This window comes from Colletotrichum scovillei (assembly GCF_011075155.1).
Source record: "Colletotrichum scovillei strain TJNH1 chromosome Unknown Contig00008, whole genome shotgun sequence".
Classification (NCBI taxonomy): domain Eukaryota; kingdom Fungi; phylum Ascomycota; class Sordariomycetes; order Glomerellales; family Glomerellaceae; genus Colletotrichum; species Colletotrichum scovillei.
In genome coordinates, this window is record NW_023336266.1 from 1446326 (window position 1) to 1463493 (window position 17168).

At 49.4% G+C, this 17168-nt stretch overlaps 4 protein-coding genes across 4 annotated transcripts; 1 reads left to right on the plus strand and 3 right to left on the minus strand.

Moving 5' to 3' along the window:
* Window positions 1–217: 217 nt before the first annotated feature.
* Window positions 218–1711, plus strand: HER10_EVM0000697 (aminotransferase class-III; the record flags this gene model as incomplete). The annotated part of the gene is made up of 1 exon (XM_035470467.1): window positions 218–1711. The coding sequence occupies exon 1, from the start codon at window positions 293–295 to the stop codon at window positions 1709–1711; it is 1419 nt and encodes a 472-aa protein (XP_035330373.1). The 5' UTR covers window positions 218–292.
* Window positions 1712–1806: 95 nt separating this feature from the next.
* Window positions 1807–3988, minus strand: HER10_EVM0008027 (fungal specific transcription factor domain-containing protein). The gene is made up of 4 exons (XM_035477564.1): window positions 3357–3988; window positions 2707–3307; window positions 2280–2646; window positions 1807–2205 (listed from the first exon to the last, which is right to left on the minus strand). The coding sequence occupies exons 1-4, from the start codon at window positions 3724–3726 to the stop codon at window positions 1852–1854; spliced, it is 1692 nt and encodes a 563-aa protein (XP_035330817.1). The 5' UTR covers window positions 3727–3988; the 3' UTR covers window positions 1807–1851.
* A 1546-nt stretch (window positions 3989–5534) lies between these two features.
* On the minus strand, window positions 5535–6852 carry HER10_EVM0005503 (pectate lyase; the record flags this gene model as incomplete). Its single annotated transcript, XM_035475117.1, has 7 exons — window positions 5535–5630; window positions 5698–5875; window positions 5930–6052; window positions 6109–6147; window positions 6203–6208; window positions 6259–6388; window positions 6447–6852. 7 exons carry the CDS (start codon window positions 6850–6852, stop codon window positions 5535–5537), a joined length of 978 nt encoding a protein of 325 aa, XP_035330671.1.
* A 2260-nt stretch (window positions 6853–9112) lies between these two features.
* HER10_EVM0003985 (uncharacterized protein) lies at window positions 9113–10429 on the minus strand (the record flags this gene model as incomplete). The annotated part of the gene is made up of 4 exons (XM_035473645.1): window positions 10248–10429; window positions 9920–10192; window positions 9694–9864; window positions 9113–9621 (listed from the first exon to the last, which is right to left on the minus strand). Exons 1-4 carry the CDS (start codon window positions 10312–10314, stop codon window positions 9113–9115), a joined length of 1020 nt encoding a protein of 339 aa, XP_035330580.1. The 5' UTR covers window positions 10315–10429.
* Window positions 10430–17168: the final 6739 nt, after the last annotated feature.

Genomic DNA, 17168 nt, shown 5'->3' on the forward strand with positions numbered 1-17168 from the left:
GTTTTATGGAGATGTCCAGAGTGGATTCTCTATTGTAATTCCTCCGATGATTTTGACGCGGGCCCACCCTTGAAAGGGCCGGTTGGGCTCCGTGAACACGGAGCCGCTGGCTTGTCGATCCCGATGATTCTCGGATTTCAGCACTAGCGCCGAATAACGAAGGTCTATTTAGGAGAGTTAAAGTGCCGGTTGTCTCTTTTCTCCCACCTTGTTTCAGGGAACAAAAACCACATAGAGAACTTACACATTCATCTCATCTCAAGTTGTTGTTCTACAGTCCACATCTCCCGCCATGGCACCTGCAAGAGACGACGAGCTGTTCACAACAGCCAACGCCGAACTCCCCACAGTCAAGAATACCAAAACCAAGGGTGGAGAAGGTCGTCTCATGCACCGCTCTTTAATCCAACACCCCTCCATGGTCGAATCAGCAAGCGGTATCTACCTAAATCTCGCCAACGGCAAGAGAGTCATCGATGCATGCGGTGGTGCTGCTGTAGCCCTGATTGGCCATGGCAACGAGGAAGTCATTCAAGCTATCTCGGACCAAGCTCGAAAAGTGAGCTACGTCCACACGCAAGCCTATACGACACAGCCAGCTGAGGAACTTGCCGACCTCATCCTTGATGGCAACCCGCATGGTCTCGAGAAGGCCTTCTTCGTCTGCAGCGGAAGTGAAGCTGTCGAATCGGCGCTGAAATTGGCCCGTCAGTACCATTTCGAAAATGGTCAGCCGCAGAGGAAGCATTTTATTGGCAGAAAGCAAGCGTACCACGGCAATACCATGGCGACCATGTCGATTTCGACAGTCGCATCGAGAAAGGTCCCATACGAGGGCTTCTCCTACCCCCACGTCTCATATGTTTCACCAGCATATCCATACCAGTACCAGAGAGCAGATGAGACCGAGGATGAATTCACGGCCCGGCTACTTGCCGAAATAGAGGACGAGTTCCAAAGGATTGGCCCAGACAATGTCATTGCCTTTGTTGCTGAGACTATGGTGGGCGCTACCGCAGGCTGCGTGGCACCCCCTGTCGGCTACATCGCTGGTGCTCGTCAGATTTGCGACAAGCATGGCGCTCTACTCATCCTCGACGAAGTCATGTGCGGAACCGGACGCACCGGAACTTACTTCGCTTTTGAGCAGGAGGGCGTTGTTCCCGATATCGTCACAGTCGCCAAGGGTCTCGGCGGAGGTTACGGCCCCATTGCCGGTGTTCTGATGCACGAAAAGGTCGTGTCCATGCTGAGACAGGGATCCAACGCCTTCAACCACGGGCACACTTATCAAGCCCACCCCATTGCCTGCGCAGCGGCACTGGCTGTTCAAAGGATCGTGAAGCGGGATGACCTCGTCGCCCGCTGCGCTCAGTTGGGGAAGCAGCTTGAAGTACTATTGCGCATTGAACTCATCAACTGCACATCAGTTGGTGAAATCAGGGGAAGAGGTTTGTTCTGGGCTGTCGAATTTGTCAAGGATAGGGAGACAAAGGAGACTTTCGATCCCAAGCTGCGATTTGGACTACGAGTTCAAGAGCGGGCCTTTGAGAAGGGCGTCGCTCTTTATCCCGGCGCTGGCACGGTGGATGGCTCGAGAGGAGATCACGTCCTACTTGCTCCTCCGTTCACGACAACAGAAGAGGAGCTGCGTAAGATTTGCAGTGTTTTTAGGGAAGCACTGGAGGAGATTGAAGCAGAAACTCTTTAAAAGGCGGCCATGACCAAGGACATGCTGATGCTGAGCGTGACGCATTTGCCAGGGCAAGTCGACTTCGGACTTTTGTACATAGTCAGTTCAATAATACCCATTCTTGAAAAGATCCCACTCGAAGCCCTGTTTCAATGCGGCTAGCCCATCGTGAACATCTCTGAAGCATCGACATCTTCCAGCATCGACCACCAATTCGGCCAAAGCCCTTGATCATCCATACTGCCAACAGCGTCTATCAACGCTTGTGGGTTTAAACCACCGATATTCTGGTTCGTCTTGTCGCCTGGGACATTGTTGCCCTCGCCCGTGCTGACGGCGCCCCGCTCAGCGTTATTGATTTCCTCTAAATGTTGAGCAGATCTATCAACTACCCGAAATTCATGAACAGACTGGTGTAGGACACTAAAGTCAAAGCGAGATCGTCCTCGATATTTTTGGGCATCAGATGTGGCTCGTTGGTACATCAATGACCCGTTCTGGATGGTCTTGAGCTGTTACGCGTTAGTCAAAAGTAAACTCACGACGGTCCACCGGGACTACGTCTCCAATGGCCTTAATGACTCACCCATCCGTCCCCAAGGTCCCAGACTTCTCGAAACTTATTGAGATACTCTATACTCCAATTCATGTACTCTTCCGCCCTGGTAGCATAGCCGACACCAATTCTCGGGAACATGAATCCATATAGATTGATGTAGCAAGATGAGAACGCACAGAACCCAGCGAAGGGTGTCATGACTGCAACGCCACATTCTGAAGCCTCTCGAAGAACGCTGGACAAGTGACCTGCTGCTTCGAATAGCTCCTTTGCACTCTGTTCCCACCAGCCCGAGGGGGCCTCAGCTTCAAGTGTAGGGGGATCTATGGGTCCACGAGGAGTCATGTCAATAGTTGGTAGGAACGGAAAATATTCTCGCTGGAGCATGACGACACTACGGGTATTTCGTGTTAGCCCAGGGAAGTCCCTGCACATGGGGGAAGCTTCGGCAAACCTTTGGTAATAAAGCAGATTTAGATAGACGAAAGATTCACCATAGCCTAGTGTAGCGTATGCAGCAACGCTGTTGGCCGGATACTGTAATCGATGGTGCTGCTTTGTTCTCCATTCCTCGAGTCTCCGACGCCAGCAAGCCACAGGTGATGTAGGAACCCAGGGGCAATTCTCGGGCAAGCACATGCCTGGTGCTTTACGCCCGTCGTTGAAAACAAAAGCCATGACATCAGAGTAGATGTCGAACCCATCAGCCATGACGCCAAAACTCTGGTCTAAATCAAGATACACCGAAGTTGCGGTTCCACTCGAGGTGAAGTTCTCCCCCGCACCTTCAGCTTGCGCTGATGATCCTGGTCCTAAAGCAAACTCGGTAGAAGTAGGCGGCCGCGGTACATTCAGCTTCGCCATCTCCTGTTTGGGAAGCACTCGTGGATTATATGTTCCCGAGCTCACCATACAGTCCATGATGAAACATGCCCAGAATGTCCTTGTCTCGATTGCGGGAGTGAGGCTGTTTTGCTCGCTGCGTTGTGGGATCTCAAGTGGAAAGGGTGCTACTCGCGAGCTATGAAGTAATTGCATCATGCGAATTGCGATTCCTGTTTGATGTCAGACACATTCGACGTAAGACTTTGGAAGTTGGCCTACCACAATGCATCCAGGCCTTGTGGAAATCTCGCGTGCCCCATTCATACAACGTAAGAATAAGCAGAGCCTGGATGACTTTGACATCTGGTGGCTGGAGTATGCATGCTGCTAGGACATCACACGCATAGGATGCATACCTTTCGCTCGGAAAGAGGATCTGCGATCGCAGACGATCTGAATCCGGCTTCTGGGTCTTGGTCATTGCAAGAACTGTGGCCAACAACGCCTTACTTTCTCTAGGGCAATTCGACCCAAATGATTTCATGAAAGATGAGGGGTGGATAACGCGAAGCTCAGGGAACTTGCGCCAGAAGGCCTCGAGAGCGATGTAGACAACATCTTTGGGGATTTGCTCGAGATGGTGGTCCATTTCCTGCCTGCCATCTCGATACTCCAATCCCGACGACGGCGTCGCCGGGCCCCGTGAATGGGGCGCAGAGAGAAGTTGTCGCTGAGACTCAATGTCCTGATCATGGGATACAGATGAAGCCTCTTCCGTCGCTCGCCGCGCCCGCTTCGCCGCCCGTCCATTCGGCGCGACGTGGGGTCTGGTAAGTACGCAGTCCGATCTTCCCGACTTCTCGCATTTGGTGCACGGCGGACTTCCGCTGTTGACGCACTTGATCTTGGACCGTCTGCGGGGTCATAAAAACTGGGTCAGCGGCCGTTACATCGGATCCGATCGAACGCCGGAAGCGAGGCCGGAGACCATTGGGGGACATACCGGCAGAATTCGCAGGAGAGACTGGAGCGCATGTTTTCCGATGTTATTTGCTCAATCGGTTTTGGTTCGAAAACCGAAAGAAACGGGAATGGAAGATTCGGATTACGGATACAATTTTTTGGAAGGGCGCCGGGACCGGCTTTGTCATTGTGGATCTGGAACCGGTGGATCCTGGCAGAAAGCTTGCTTCTAGTGTCCGGTCCTCTCCGAAGAGATAATAACTTTGCGCTACAATGATTCGAAGACCCCGATAACAATGGACAAAAATGACCTGCTGTCGAGATGAGTATTAATACTTGTCGCCATCGTTTAGTGTTTAAGTAGAATGAAGGCAGGAAAAAACTCCCTAGATCAGCTTGTTTGTACCTTGATTCTCAGTGAGAGTCGTCGAGTTGAGCATGGATGACTCTTGCTCAAGGCCAACTTATCTCGGTGAGGCGATAATTAGATAGGACGAGGACTTTGAGCTACGCTATCTAAGCTCGATTTTCGTCGTCGTGGGCAAGCAAGGACATGCTGAGCCAACTTTTGAAATGATGTTTGTTGCACAAGTCCCCGTAGCATAGCCCGGAACCGCGGAAACGTCCGCGATGACCGTCTTGGTAAAGTTGCCGCAGAACTCCATACCTTTTCCTAACCGCCTGGGAGTGCTCGTAGCCCGCAGAGCCCATAGGCGATGATCGAGAACACTGGTCTTTGGTTTGCAGGCTCCGCATTTCGTCATTTTGATAAAGAAGCCACCGATTTGGACTGTATTCAAAGGGATGAACCCAGACTTGAAATAAGAAGCCCAGACGCAGAAGTTGGCCGACTGGAGATGACTGGAGCACATTGGGATGGAGTAGAGTCGCAAGGTGGTTTTGCCAAGAGTCCATATACGCCATGTAACCTCAACATTGAGTGCATATTACTCTACCGGTTACTAGCTATAGACACGAGTGGTGTGTGCCACCTAGGGCACAGGTACCATAGATGTTTCTGGGAAACACGTCAACCAACGTTAACAAAGTACTAAGTAAGGATGTCAGATGCATTGAGATTCTGTTCGACTCGATCAAGCCTCGAGAAAACACAATTCGGATCTGCTCGCTGGCGCAAATCTGAGTACTGATGCGTGGGAAGATCTTGAAAACTTTGTGTTCGGCCTGAATCGAGTCGCCGAACAACTTATCGTTGGCATGCGATGGACTGAGTCATTGAAGTGCACTAGGGCGAACGAGATATTCGCCGCATGGCCAGTCATTTGATTCCTTGCTTTAGCGACAAGCAAGCTACAGATAACATAGGTTTGAGTGAATAATTCAGCTATGTACAGTGCAAGCTACAACGTTACACGAGCCAGAAGCTTCCAAACCTCCCACCCTTGCTTACGAGCCTTCAGCTTCGAACCAGCAAGAAACAGCTTAAACAAAGCCACCTCATACAGATCGTTTGGTCGTCATCATTACAGACGATCAACAGGCCGTGGTGAAGCTTGTGGCGACGCAGTAAGTGCCGTCAGGGCCACTGCCAATCTTAGTAGGCTCGGCACCACTGTTATTTCCAGTGTACTACAGTCCAAAGTAAGTAAATCTTCCTTATACATGCAAAGAGATGTCAGGCTTAGAGTCATCATACCCTATCGCAGATCTTGTTGTCATCTTGGCAACAGCTAGTGACCTTGCAGGTATCGCCGTAGTTGGTGTTGATGCCGCAGAGGACTCCACCGTCCTTTGCAATCACGTTGTTCATGACAATGTTGCGTGCACCTCCATTACCGCTGCAGTTACCACAGCTTCGGACGACCTTTCCGTAGCTATTGACGTTTTAGCAGGTTGCATCACGGCAAAAGACGATGATTTCGACTCACTCATTAGCGTAAAAGTTCTTAATTGAGACAGTTCCAAAGCCGTTGAATTGGACGATCTTGTCCGCGGCCTTGAAGGCACCACCGCCGTTGACGTAAGAGGTTCCGCTGGTCTGCTTCAAGGTCCTGGAGTGAAAGATGTCAACAAGAAATGATTGCACAACTGATATAGAAAGACTCACAGAGCATCTTCGCAAACGTCTTCCCACCAAACGTTGTTACTATCCACTGTCAGTCTGCTGTTCTCCATGTCTTTTCTTCTGGTGGTTTTCATACAGTGTGCTATAGTCAATCAGCATCGAAACTCCCTTCAGAAATGAGGAATGACAGACCATGTTCCCTTGCAGTGAACACCCTCTGCCTGATCGGGCCCAATAATGACGTTCGAGAGGGTGGCACCAGCCTCAAGCACGAACATAGCATCAGCTTCACCTGTCTCATCTTGCTCAGCGCAAACCCTAGCTGCTCTGGAATCAGTATTCAATCATCCGTTATTCTTTTACTCGTCTTGACAACGTACGGCTGCGGTCAAACTTCTTCATGCCGCCATCATAAGACTGTCCAGCAGAGACGGTGATGGCCTTGCTGGTAGAAGTAGCTCCAGTGGACTTGGGTAGAGTGGTAGTGACTCCGGTGGGCGTAGAGCCTCCTGCGGCAGTAGTAGTCTTCAACGTTGTAGTCGGCGAGCTACCACCAGCACCACTGTAGGCGCAGGTACACTCAGCGGAGATTAGACTCGGCTTCTGCGAGCAGTTGGTAGCCCAGGCGGGTAGAGCGGTGGTGGCAGTTACGGTGCTCTTGGTGAAGGTGGCGCAGAAGGTCGACGCGGCGGCGTTGGACTTGATGTAGCTGGCACAGGCGTTCGTATCGGTGTTAAGGCAGCCCAAGACCGCGGGAAGGAGAGCAAGGAGGTAGTATTGGTGCATCTTGGCGTTGTCCGGGAGCAGGGCGTTGGGAAGTCTTGGCTCTGGAGATCAGGGGTGAAGCTTGTTGATGTGATCTTGGTTCACTTAGGGATATAACGCTGTACTTATAGCTATTGGAGTTTTGTTAAAGCAATGATTCGATAGTCAAAATTTCTCTGGTTGCTTCCAAGTATCGAAGATACCACCCAACTGAGCATTTCCTAGCCCATCCGCTATCTTCAGCCTCATATTTGATGAATGAAGGAAAAGGTTTTCCCGCACAGGATTCCACCAGTAACGAACCATCAACGTGTTTTCAGATAAATCAGTAAGTAGTCTGATCTGGGTCTGCCTGCAAATAACTTGCCTTCCCTTTTCCGAGCACCCTTATATGGCATAAGCTTAGCTCGACGCAGGGGGTTGTCACCGGGACGCATCCGAGTCTACCCCACAAACCCGGAGATACCGCGCTAAGTCGAGATCCTACGAAGGTTATCGCTTGTACCATTTGATCTGTGTGTGTGTGTGTGTGTGTGTGTGTGTGTGTGTGTGTGTGTGTGGTTTCCACGTGTACATCATTAAAGAAGAGTTGCCCATTTGTGGAAAAAGGCACGACGATCGAAGGCAACCCTGAAGATGGGTTCGCCCTCCGCATAAATATGTAGCAGACACAGCATACCTACACATAGCATACCGTCTGGCATGATTTTGTCCTTTCAGGGATAATAATCAAGGTCATTTGAGGTATCTCAACTGACCGCATCCAACGCTCACCAAAATTCGTATTTCACACAGGAAATGGGCACTAGAGGTCGCAATGGAGCAATTCATAATTCTTGCTCATTCGCAACCAAAATAGTGATTATGCTGCGTATTTCCATTCCACAGCTTCCTCATGGCCGGTTTCGGGCTGCGGGATGTGAGAAGGGTTGATCAGTCTGTGGATGGAAATTGTTTGTCGATGGCACATAAGCATAACAAAAGCCACCAATGATGACGCCAGACTCAACCAGGGTCCAAGCCACGGTCATCAAGAGGCCGCCATCACAAAGCAGCACAGACGAGGGGTCCAGCCTTCCGAAGCAGGTAAGACTGATAGTAGGGTTACATGTAACAGTGAGCTTGTTCTAATTGCGCGGTCTGATCTGTCCGCGTGGTCTTGATCTGCGGCCTATCGAGGTAGGCGTAACTAAGTAGTTGATGGCTGTGGGTTCACGTTGTAATAAGACCCACTGCTGCTTTAACTTGCCTTCTTGAACCCGATCTTGCTGAAATACTCAGAATCCCCGACAGCTCAAGTAATTGCTTTGAAAACCCGTGATATTCACTTCTTAGTATCATGCAGATATTATCGAAATTGATCTATCGCTCTTAGCTCGTCATCATATTGATCAATCGCGAGTTGTGGATGTTCTCCAATTGTTATTTGATATCTTTCCATCCCGTCCCTTTGTTCGTTTTATAAATGCAAGACGCATAACCTGCCAAATTTTCTTGTATTTTGGAATTAGCAGTTCCGTAGCTGAAAACATGTTTCCGTTGGGTAGTTTTCATCGTCTCGCATTTCTGGTTGATCGATATCATGCGACTCACGCTTAACTCAGCTCTTTGCATGTCCAAGTCGCTGCACTATCCTACTTGGTACCTTAAATTGTGATGAGTGACGGCCTTTTACTACATCTTAATTGCTTGATGCTCGCCGATGGACGATTAAGGTCGATGAGCTTGCGAGGCAGTCCTGCTTGATGGACACGTACGCACTTGCTTTCATGTCCATATCCGAGGTAGCTTACCCTGGATAAGGTACTTGTCCCAAAAGGCCGCAGGAATCGTGTGTTATCCACAGTCATTTCTCTAGTTAGAGGTTTTGCGTTTAGTTCCCTCTGGAGTCGAAGTCCACATACACATATTCTTGCAAGGCTGGAGATGAGGCGGCATAGAGCCTACCTTTTGATACAGTCAGTTGAACTAGGTATTTCGTCATACCGATAGGGCACTAGCTAGCGTGTCAATGAGGTGACATGCCTACCCTCATTTCTTTGCGCATCGAAAGATCAATGATGAATTGCTAAATGTTCAACACATCTTCAACTGTTCAACATTCATTCCCAAACAGATATGTCCATAGCACGTAGCAACCTACTCTATGAGTGATTGAACGGTGGTTGCATAATGTCATAATATCTTCACCCCAACGCCCCCAACGTGACGGAAGCGTTGCTTCTCCGAAGTACATATCGCTTAAACGCCTTGAATCCCCAGTCGTTTTGATACTCGTGACTCATACCCCAAGGATACTATCCTCACTACCTGACATGCGTGATGTGCTCTGTAGTACCGTCTTTGAGTTTACCTGCCCACCCACTCGATCCAAGTTGTAAGGGTTTTCTGTCCTGTCTCTCGATGATTTTGAATTGTTGGAATGGAAACCTGATCTCTCATGACTATGATACTGATAACCCCCGGGCTTATTCCGATTTGCGGCTTCCCGTAGGGCGCGAGGAGTAAACAGGGGTTTCAGTGCAGGAACACTGGCGCATATTATTCCGATGTTGATCTCCAACATGGACCAGATGTTAATGAGGATACTCTCCTGGAACAGATCCTTGGCGAGGGTATATGTGTAAATGGTGTGTAACCGGACGATGGATGTTATTGTTGCAAACACGCCAACGCCGAAAATGATGCCCAGCGCGATCTTTTCTCGCCGCGGGCGAAGAATACCCATCAAAGTTTTGATAGGGAGGACGAGAATCCAAATGTCGGTTACGATGTTGAAACCGGATGTGACTGGCCACCGTTAGTAAAGAGTTTGACATGCATGGATGATCAGTGGATTATGGTCGATGGCTGATAACTCACAATAGAAAAAGGCGGTGGTGTTAATACACACCCCATCGACAGTCCCAGTCAAGTCCCACATCTCATAGAGTGGTTGACACTGAGATAGAGTGACTCCAATACAGATGACGAAGAATAATAGATGAAATACAATGGTGCATATGCACAGAATGTTGAGCGACCTGGTGCCAGCTACCAGCAGAGTTAGCACATGATACCTCCACCATAATGTTATAGAAAGACATACCAAACCTGAGATACATGCACAAGATGGATATCTTGATTGCTGATATGCAAACATAGTACGTAACTTGAATTGCCAGTGTATTCTTCAGGAGATTTGTCATGTTGTCGAGGCTCAAATCTTTGGAGGGGAAGCCAATATGGTTGGCCTTTCCGACAAAGATCTCTGCGAGGTAGGCGAGAGTGAAAACCATTCCAATGATCATGGAGTAATCGTCGAGGCCAGGCTTTCGGATCAGAACTGCTCGAACAAATGTTCTGGCAATCACAACCATGGCTACACCAGTTATGTCAGTTCTCACGTTGTCTCAATCTCCAACCAATCGACTTACTTGAGATTGCTGTGAAAAAGCATGCTGTTATGATGAGGCTATTCTGCCTCACTTGGTCGGAAGCCATACTGCTATGCTCAAGCGGGACAGGCCCCTACAGGATCCTTGTTCTCATCGAAGACCGATGTCTGTCTTGGCTGATATATAAAATCTTGTCTTCCTTCGTTATATGTGGATCCTTGATGGTGATCTGGCAGCGGCACAAACTGGGGGGTCGGGCAGTATTTCCTTCATACATGTACAATAGGGTTAAGAATTAGGAGCGAAGCCGAGTGGGATAGATTGGAAGAAGGAGGGCGAACTCTCTTTTCAAACCCCATCCAGAGGCATGAAGACCAGATGAGATGAGAAGTGGGACCTTCAAAGGGCCCCAGGCGGCATGCGACGCTGGAGGGATGGACGGGGCCATGATGCACAAGCACAGACAACAAGCCGCGCTGCCGCATCCAGGGTAAGAGACGTGGATCGGATCGCTGGATAAATGACGGTATCTCAATCTCCTCACAATTTACGCGAGCTTCGACTGGTCTCCCTCGCGTGCGTATTGCGTGGAGACTAATGTCTATGCCAGACTTGTCAGGCTTGTCAGGGTGCGTGCGATTCGATCCCGCCTTGATGCTGCACGCTCCAGCCGTAATGAACGGGCTGCGAGAGGCTGCAGGTCTAGCGTGCAGGCAGAGCTTTTGCGAGCTTTCGGAAGAGAAGGAAGAGGGCCGTTGCTGAAGCCTTTCCGGAATGGGGGATTCTGCACCGAGACTAGCGTCCGGGGGACCTGCAGCAATTCACGGAGGTTTAACTAAGGCCGGGCATGGTCTGACAGGAAACGGCCCAATGGCGCTGGAGGATCGAGCTAGGCTACACGGTAACACGGTTGGTTCGCAATTCTACATAGGTGGTGGCTGATTTTTGACCCCCTTCTTCGCTTGTTCCATTTCGTGTTCCAGACGGACGCCGAGGCAGTGCGGCTTGCTGGAGCGGGACAAAGGAGGGGACCGGGCAACGGCAATCTTCACCGCGGCACCAGACGGCAGAGCGGGTGAAGGTGGTGTGCTGGGAGCGTTCATCTCGCCTTTGGCTGCGACCCGAGGCACAAGTTGTTTGATATGGTGGCCGGTGGTCGAACTTTCTCGGCTTTGGCAAACCATAAAAACTAGACCCCATTGACAGTGGACTAACTTTTTGACGGCCTGATGATGCCTAAAGGAGATAGGCTCGAGAGAATCGAGGCGGTTTTGGATGATAGGCGAAAGAACGGCAAATGATGTATTCAAGCCACCATCACTCCAACTTGCGTCTTCAAACACCACCCTTGCGGCTATCCAAATCCATGGATATCTTCCGCTGCGGCTGGAGCGAAGGGTGCCTTGGCTTGGACTAGGTGCTTGGCCCCGAGTGATCTGATATGTTGCGTCTTTAGGTTCAGCGGAATCAGGGGCTTTCAAGGACAGGCATTCCGGTTACTTCGGGTTCCCAGTTCCCAATGCCCATTGACTTGGGTTTCCCCTGGCTACAACGAGAGATGCTCGGTCTCGTTCATGGCCAAGAAGCAGCCGATCGCAACGTCACTCAGGCTATCCACCGTTATAGTGTAAGAAAAGAAGCGGATTTTGCTCTAAACTAGTGCCACTGGACACCTCAATCTTGCGGGAGAACGAACCCCGATCGCGATTCGATATGGGCAGCTAGCTAGGGTGGCATGTCACTACGGACCAGACAAGTCCTTTTGTATCGCTTGTAAGCACAAACGGTAAGAAATGGTACTGGTTGATGAGCGGTTGCGCCGCTAAAGAAGTCGAGAAATCAGGCTGAACAGAATTTGAGACGTCTATGGCGAGTCGGCTAAGGTATTGGAGAGCGAGCAACCAATCTTGGTTCCACATTGAGCAAGGACAGGCGCTTTTCGCCTAGCCCCTCTTTCTGAAGCTCTCCCTGCATTTCCACGCGCAGCAGGCCCCTGATCCTTGAAGCTTCTTTTCAGGAGGCCAAAGCGTTTCATGTCGAAGGCGATGATGAGGAGTATGTTGGCGATGCGGCGGCATTGCATTATACGAGCCTTCGTCCGTTCGATCGAAAACAAAGCCGCGTACGAAGGAACCTATGAAGAGATGTACGAAGAGACTTAGAAAAGCCTAGGCCGTCTAATTTCCTAGGCTATCTGCAGGCCTTGGTCCATGTCGCTTCCGAGTTTCCATCGACAATCAGGTCCGTGTTGCGGGACGGATAGCATGCAGCGGGCCAGCGATCCCCAAGAAATTGCATGATCTGCGCAAGTCTTCAACTCCCCTGATCTCCAGTAGAAATTCTCCCTCTACCCGTGCCTCCAAACATTCAATCTTGACTGCTCACGAGCCCAGTGGATCATTATTACCTGGTGCTCCAAGCGTAGTGAAAAACTTGCCCGGCCCGCGATCCTCCTCCTCACTGGACTCGCTGCAGCTCGGTTCCGGGAACGTCGATAGCTCAGACCCTGACCCGGCGTAGGGAGTTGGTAGCAATCGACACGCTCGATGAAGTTCGCGTTGGCCAGTCAGAACAGGCCGTCAGCTAACTACTTTATCTCGTACGACCCAGCTCTACTGGCATGACGTCCAGTTACTTGAAAGCTCTTCTTTCCTCGCAGCTGGAGTTTCAACATCATGAGGAAGAAAGACAATGATCTAGCTAGGTCCGCCACCTAAGACTCCACCGTAGGGTAGCGCAGCGCAGCAAAGCTTTGCTAGCTATCCTTGGCGGGCTTTCCATGCCTGCGAAGGACCTTGAAACGATCGTGAACGCGAGTCATGAACGACACCTGTCACAGCCCTACAGACCCGCATTGAGTCCAACACCAAGACTAAGTTGTTTCTGCAGGTATTCTCTGGTGCAGATAAGCACCTAAAACATCAGACGTGGACCCTCATCACGACGGCGACGCCAAGGTTTCTGCCCGTTGGAGGCGAAATCTCTAAGTTGTTGCATGGTGCACTCACTCTCTTTCAACAGCAATCGTGCCTCCACTCAACATTGGCGTTGACGCATTGAGACCTTCCGCTGACTAGCTCCGGAGAGAGTTTCCTAACGATCAATGGATTTTTGCCAATCTGTGAAGAATGGAACCAACCAGCGATAGGGTCCTCACTACCCGCAAGCCTAAGCGGCATGTCATCTACTCCGTTTACAGCTGCTTCCGAGAGGAATTGATCGTCATCTTCCTTACCCCAACTCTAATGTGTCAGAATTGGCCCGTTTGCATGCGCAACGGCGGATTGCCCTGAATCAACGAGCGCTTGGTTTGATGATCCACAATGTCACTGACCGCTGAGGTCCATATGATCATCAAGCCCATTCTGAGCACGGATCATTTTACAAACGGCCACTCGAGTAGAGAATAAGGTATTCAAAGAGCTTTGATTAAACCTTGAATGGTAAATGACCTCTAATCTGCGGCAGCTTCTACCGAACTGCTTTCAAATGTGGTACGAATGCCTTGTGACAAGGTTTTCCCGAGCTTAATGAGCAAAGCCCAGCCCTCGGCAGGGCAGTTTCATGGAGCGATAATCTTCATAAGGCTAGGTAGAGGTGATGTAAAGCAGCTCTATGGGTACTTGTGAAACCTTGGTTCAGCAAAGACTCGTAGCCAGCGGGCGATGATTTGTTGATATCTCTAGTGTAATCACAGGACCGTAAAAGCGTCTAAGACCATTCGTACGATTACATACTTACAAGTTAGCTAACCCGGCAGGGTTGTGAAATTGTTACCAAACCACCAGCTAAGTGCCTGCAATACAACCGTCTTTAGTCTTTCTCCAGTCATTTTCACTGCGAAGCTATCCAGACGATTAGGAGGAAAAAGATCTGGATTAATACGCGACTTGTTCTTACCCTTTAAAGTAGTATTTGTGTATGTATCGACGCCCTCTAGCACTTGATGGAATATTTTGCTGTGTGGCATACCTTTCAACTCCCTAAATGCACCTTTTTTAGGATAAGCAGCCCCGGCCAAAGGAACCGCCTCATCGGAGAAGGCTTGTGCTCCTCAGCTTTCATCAGCTTTGAAATCTTAAATCTATCTTGGTAAAAGTAGTTCAATCCAAAATATTGAACGGCCAGTGGCAGTTTGGAGAGCCTCATGATATCCGGAGCCTTCGTCACATACCTACCAATCAGCTAACCACCAAAGAAGTCCTGGTTGCTGTCCGAAGGTAACCACCCTAAGACTGACCCTCTTATCCCATGTTCATGAATAATCAGTTCCTTGAGCTAGTTTATTTGAATGGATTGAATGAAGGTACCTTATCCTTTCAATGAATGATTTCGGATTTAACGTCCGATGAGTTATTTCCATGTGAGTCACCCACAATCTCCCGCCAAAATATGTTAGTCTACCTACGCTAGCACTATGTCGAAAGTCTTCCTGTTGTCCTCGAAACATTCGATGATGTTATGTCATTTTGGGGTCTATTTCTGTTCGATTACTATAACGCAATGGCAAAATGCTCAACATGTCGGAGACGAAAGGTGCGCTGTGACGCAGGTCTTCCTACTTGCTCAGCGTGCACTCGTCTAGGCTTGGTGTGCCAAAGGGCGAGTTCTGAGAGGATGCTGACTTGGCCAGACCCTGATCAGTCCAGTGTGGGAAGTGACATCTCACCTTGGAACATAAGCTCGCTACAGGAGAATATTCCACATCGAAACAGACAAAATTATTTCATAGGTGCGTAGACATACCTGGCTCATAATCCATATAAAGTAAAGTCGGATGTTTGTTTCTTCAATGTTCTCTCATCCAGGCTCTACACCGTGCCGATGCGATTGCTCAACATCAAACTATCTCTATCAGCATATGTCATTATAGTCACCACGTGGTAAATTAGCTAATATTAACTAGTTGAGGAACTAATTGCCACATCCGAGCTCATTCAACGAACAAGAAATGGGATCGAAGTCGATATGATTTGCCATCAACTCGAAGTGATGTCCAATGAAGAAAATCCCACGACGTCCTCTATTGGGGCTTTCTCTATTATTGTTCCTAAGGATACTCAGCTAAATAATGGGCTTCATACGCCCAAGGACTTCGACTTCAATATGAGTTCAGACGTCAGACTCCTCGACCATGGTGCGTCTTCCCATAAGGGGTAGTCATTAAGAGCCATGGATCATCTCTCGCTAGTGGTTTCCTTGTTTGTCACCAGCTTACCGAGTCACAGTGGAAGAAGTTATAGTCGCTAGCCAGGACATTGGCCACACTACGCTACAGTCGGATACAACCGAGCAGTTGAGCGAGTCACTTGTCTTGGACTCCGAAGCCAACGATCCTCTCCAGGAGTTGCTTCCCGGCTCGGTCGTACCTTCACCTGGAGTCGCTGCAATAGTCAACGCCGGGGCCTTCCCTTTGGTACATGATTTCGACTTAACTATGACAGGTCCGAGTACTTTTACTAGCTCCCTACCGGAAACGACGTTCTTCTTACTTGATCACTACAAATCAAATATGCTGGATTCTTTTACTCCAAAGCGCAACCGCTGTCCACCCTGGAAAGTTCTGCACCTGCCCAGCGTCTTGCAGGCTGTATCAGAAATAAGCATCTGGGGCAGTACAGACCCCGTAAAAACATCTTTGCTGTATGGAATCTTATCGGTCTGTGCATACAACCTAGAGGCCTCCTCTAATACCAACGAGGAGGTCGCCGGTTTTTGGGGTCTTGCAGCCGCCGAGTTTTCTCAAACTGCTAGGGAGCAATTATCGCTCGGTAGATTGCCTTGTGCAGAAGACTTGTGGCCGAGGCAATTGAACGAGTTTGTCATGGCGACGATGAGTATGAACACAATATCAGTGTGTTTTGGACTTCCACTACCCTTTGTGCTGAGACTAACGTAATCAAGGTCATGAGCGGCAAGTTCAACGAAGCCAGAGAATCTCTCCTTGCAGCTGAGCGCCTTATGGAGGATCCAAGTGCGGTTGAACCCCTTCAAAGCCGAGAGACAAAAGTTCTCCGCAACATGCTTCAATATACCCGAGTCTTTGAGGAGACAACACACATTTACCCAGAGATGAAGACACCCGTCCACTGCACCAGTCCTAGTTTACGGCTACCAGATTCATGTATCGATGAAGCTCCAAATGCACATCTCGACATCAAGTTTCCATCTTTAAGAAGTAGGATTTTCATGGAGAACCACGATCCCAGACATTTGAATTTGTACACCACGAATGTTCCAAACACTCAGGAGGCTCAACCAAATCTGTGTACGACCACAACTTTTGAGGGTATTTTTGGACTACCCGAGTCTCTTGTCAGTCTCATTTCACGTACAAACCATCTGATAAACGTTCTTAGCGATGCTTCGACCGGACTTGAGACTCCTGGAATCGTCGACATCATTCGAACACTAGAGCATGACCTTTGCACATGGACTTTCGAAGGACACGCCACAGATGCCCCACATCCGAGGCAAGATGTCGAAGATCAGCAAGAAGCTGCCTTCGATAATGCGAGAGAGGCAATTTATGCAGCAGTGGAGATATACTTCTATCGAGAAATTCGTCATGTCAACCCAACTTCAGTTCAGCATCTTGTCGAGAAAGCGTTGGAACATCTTCTCAACTACGAGAGAGATGTTGAAGAGCGAGGCAACTTGGCTGCAGCGGGGGTGTGCTGGGCTGCCTTTATCGCTGGATGTGAAGCTGAAGGAACCTCTGCGAGACAAAAGATCACTCAATTTCTCTCGCGGATTGCCCAAAAGAGCGGCACTGGTAATTTTAGAGCTGCATCGGAGTTTCTTCCTTGCGTGTGGGAATCAAGGCTGGTGTTGGACAAGTTCGATCAAAGCTGGAGAGAAGTGATGAGATCATCAAATACGTGTCTCATTTTGTCGTAATGAATATTCTCAAAACCCGGGCTCTTCTTTTCCATGTTCCATACCTTCTCCTTAGTATTT

Coding starts and splice junctions, on each gene's coding strand:
- HER10_EVM0008027 (XM_035477564.1), bottom strand. CDS start 3,726: ATGGACCACCATCTCGAGCAAATCCCCAAAGATGTTGTCTACATCGCT. Junction 2,647..2,706: donor AATCTGCTTTATTACCAAAG/GTTTGCCGAAGC, acceptor AAATACCCGTAG/TGTCGTCATGCTCCAGCGAG. Junction 2,206..2,279: donor GGGACCTTGGGGACGGATGG/GTGAGTCATTAA, acceptor AACGCGTAACAG/CTCAAGACCATCCAGAACGG.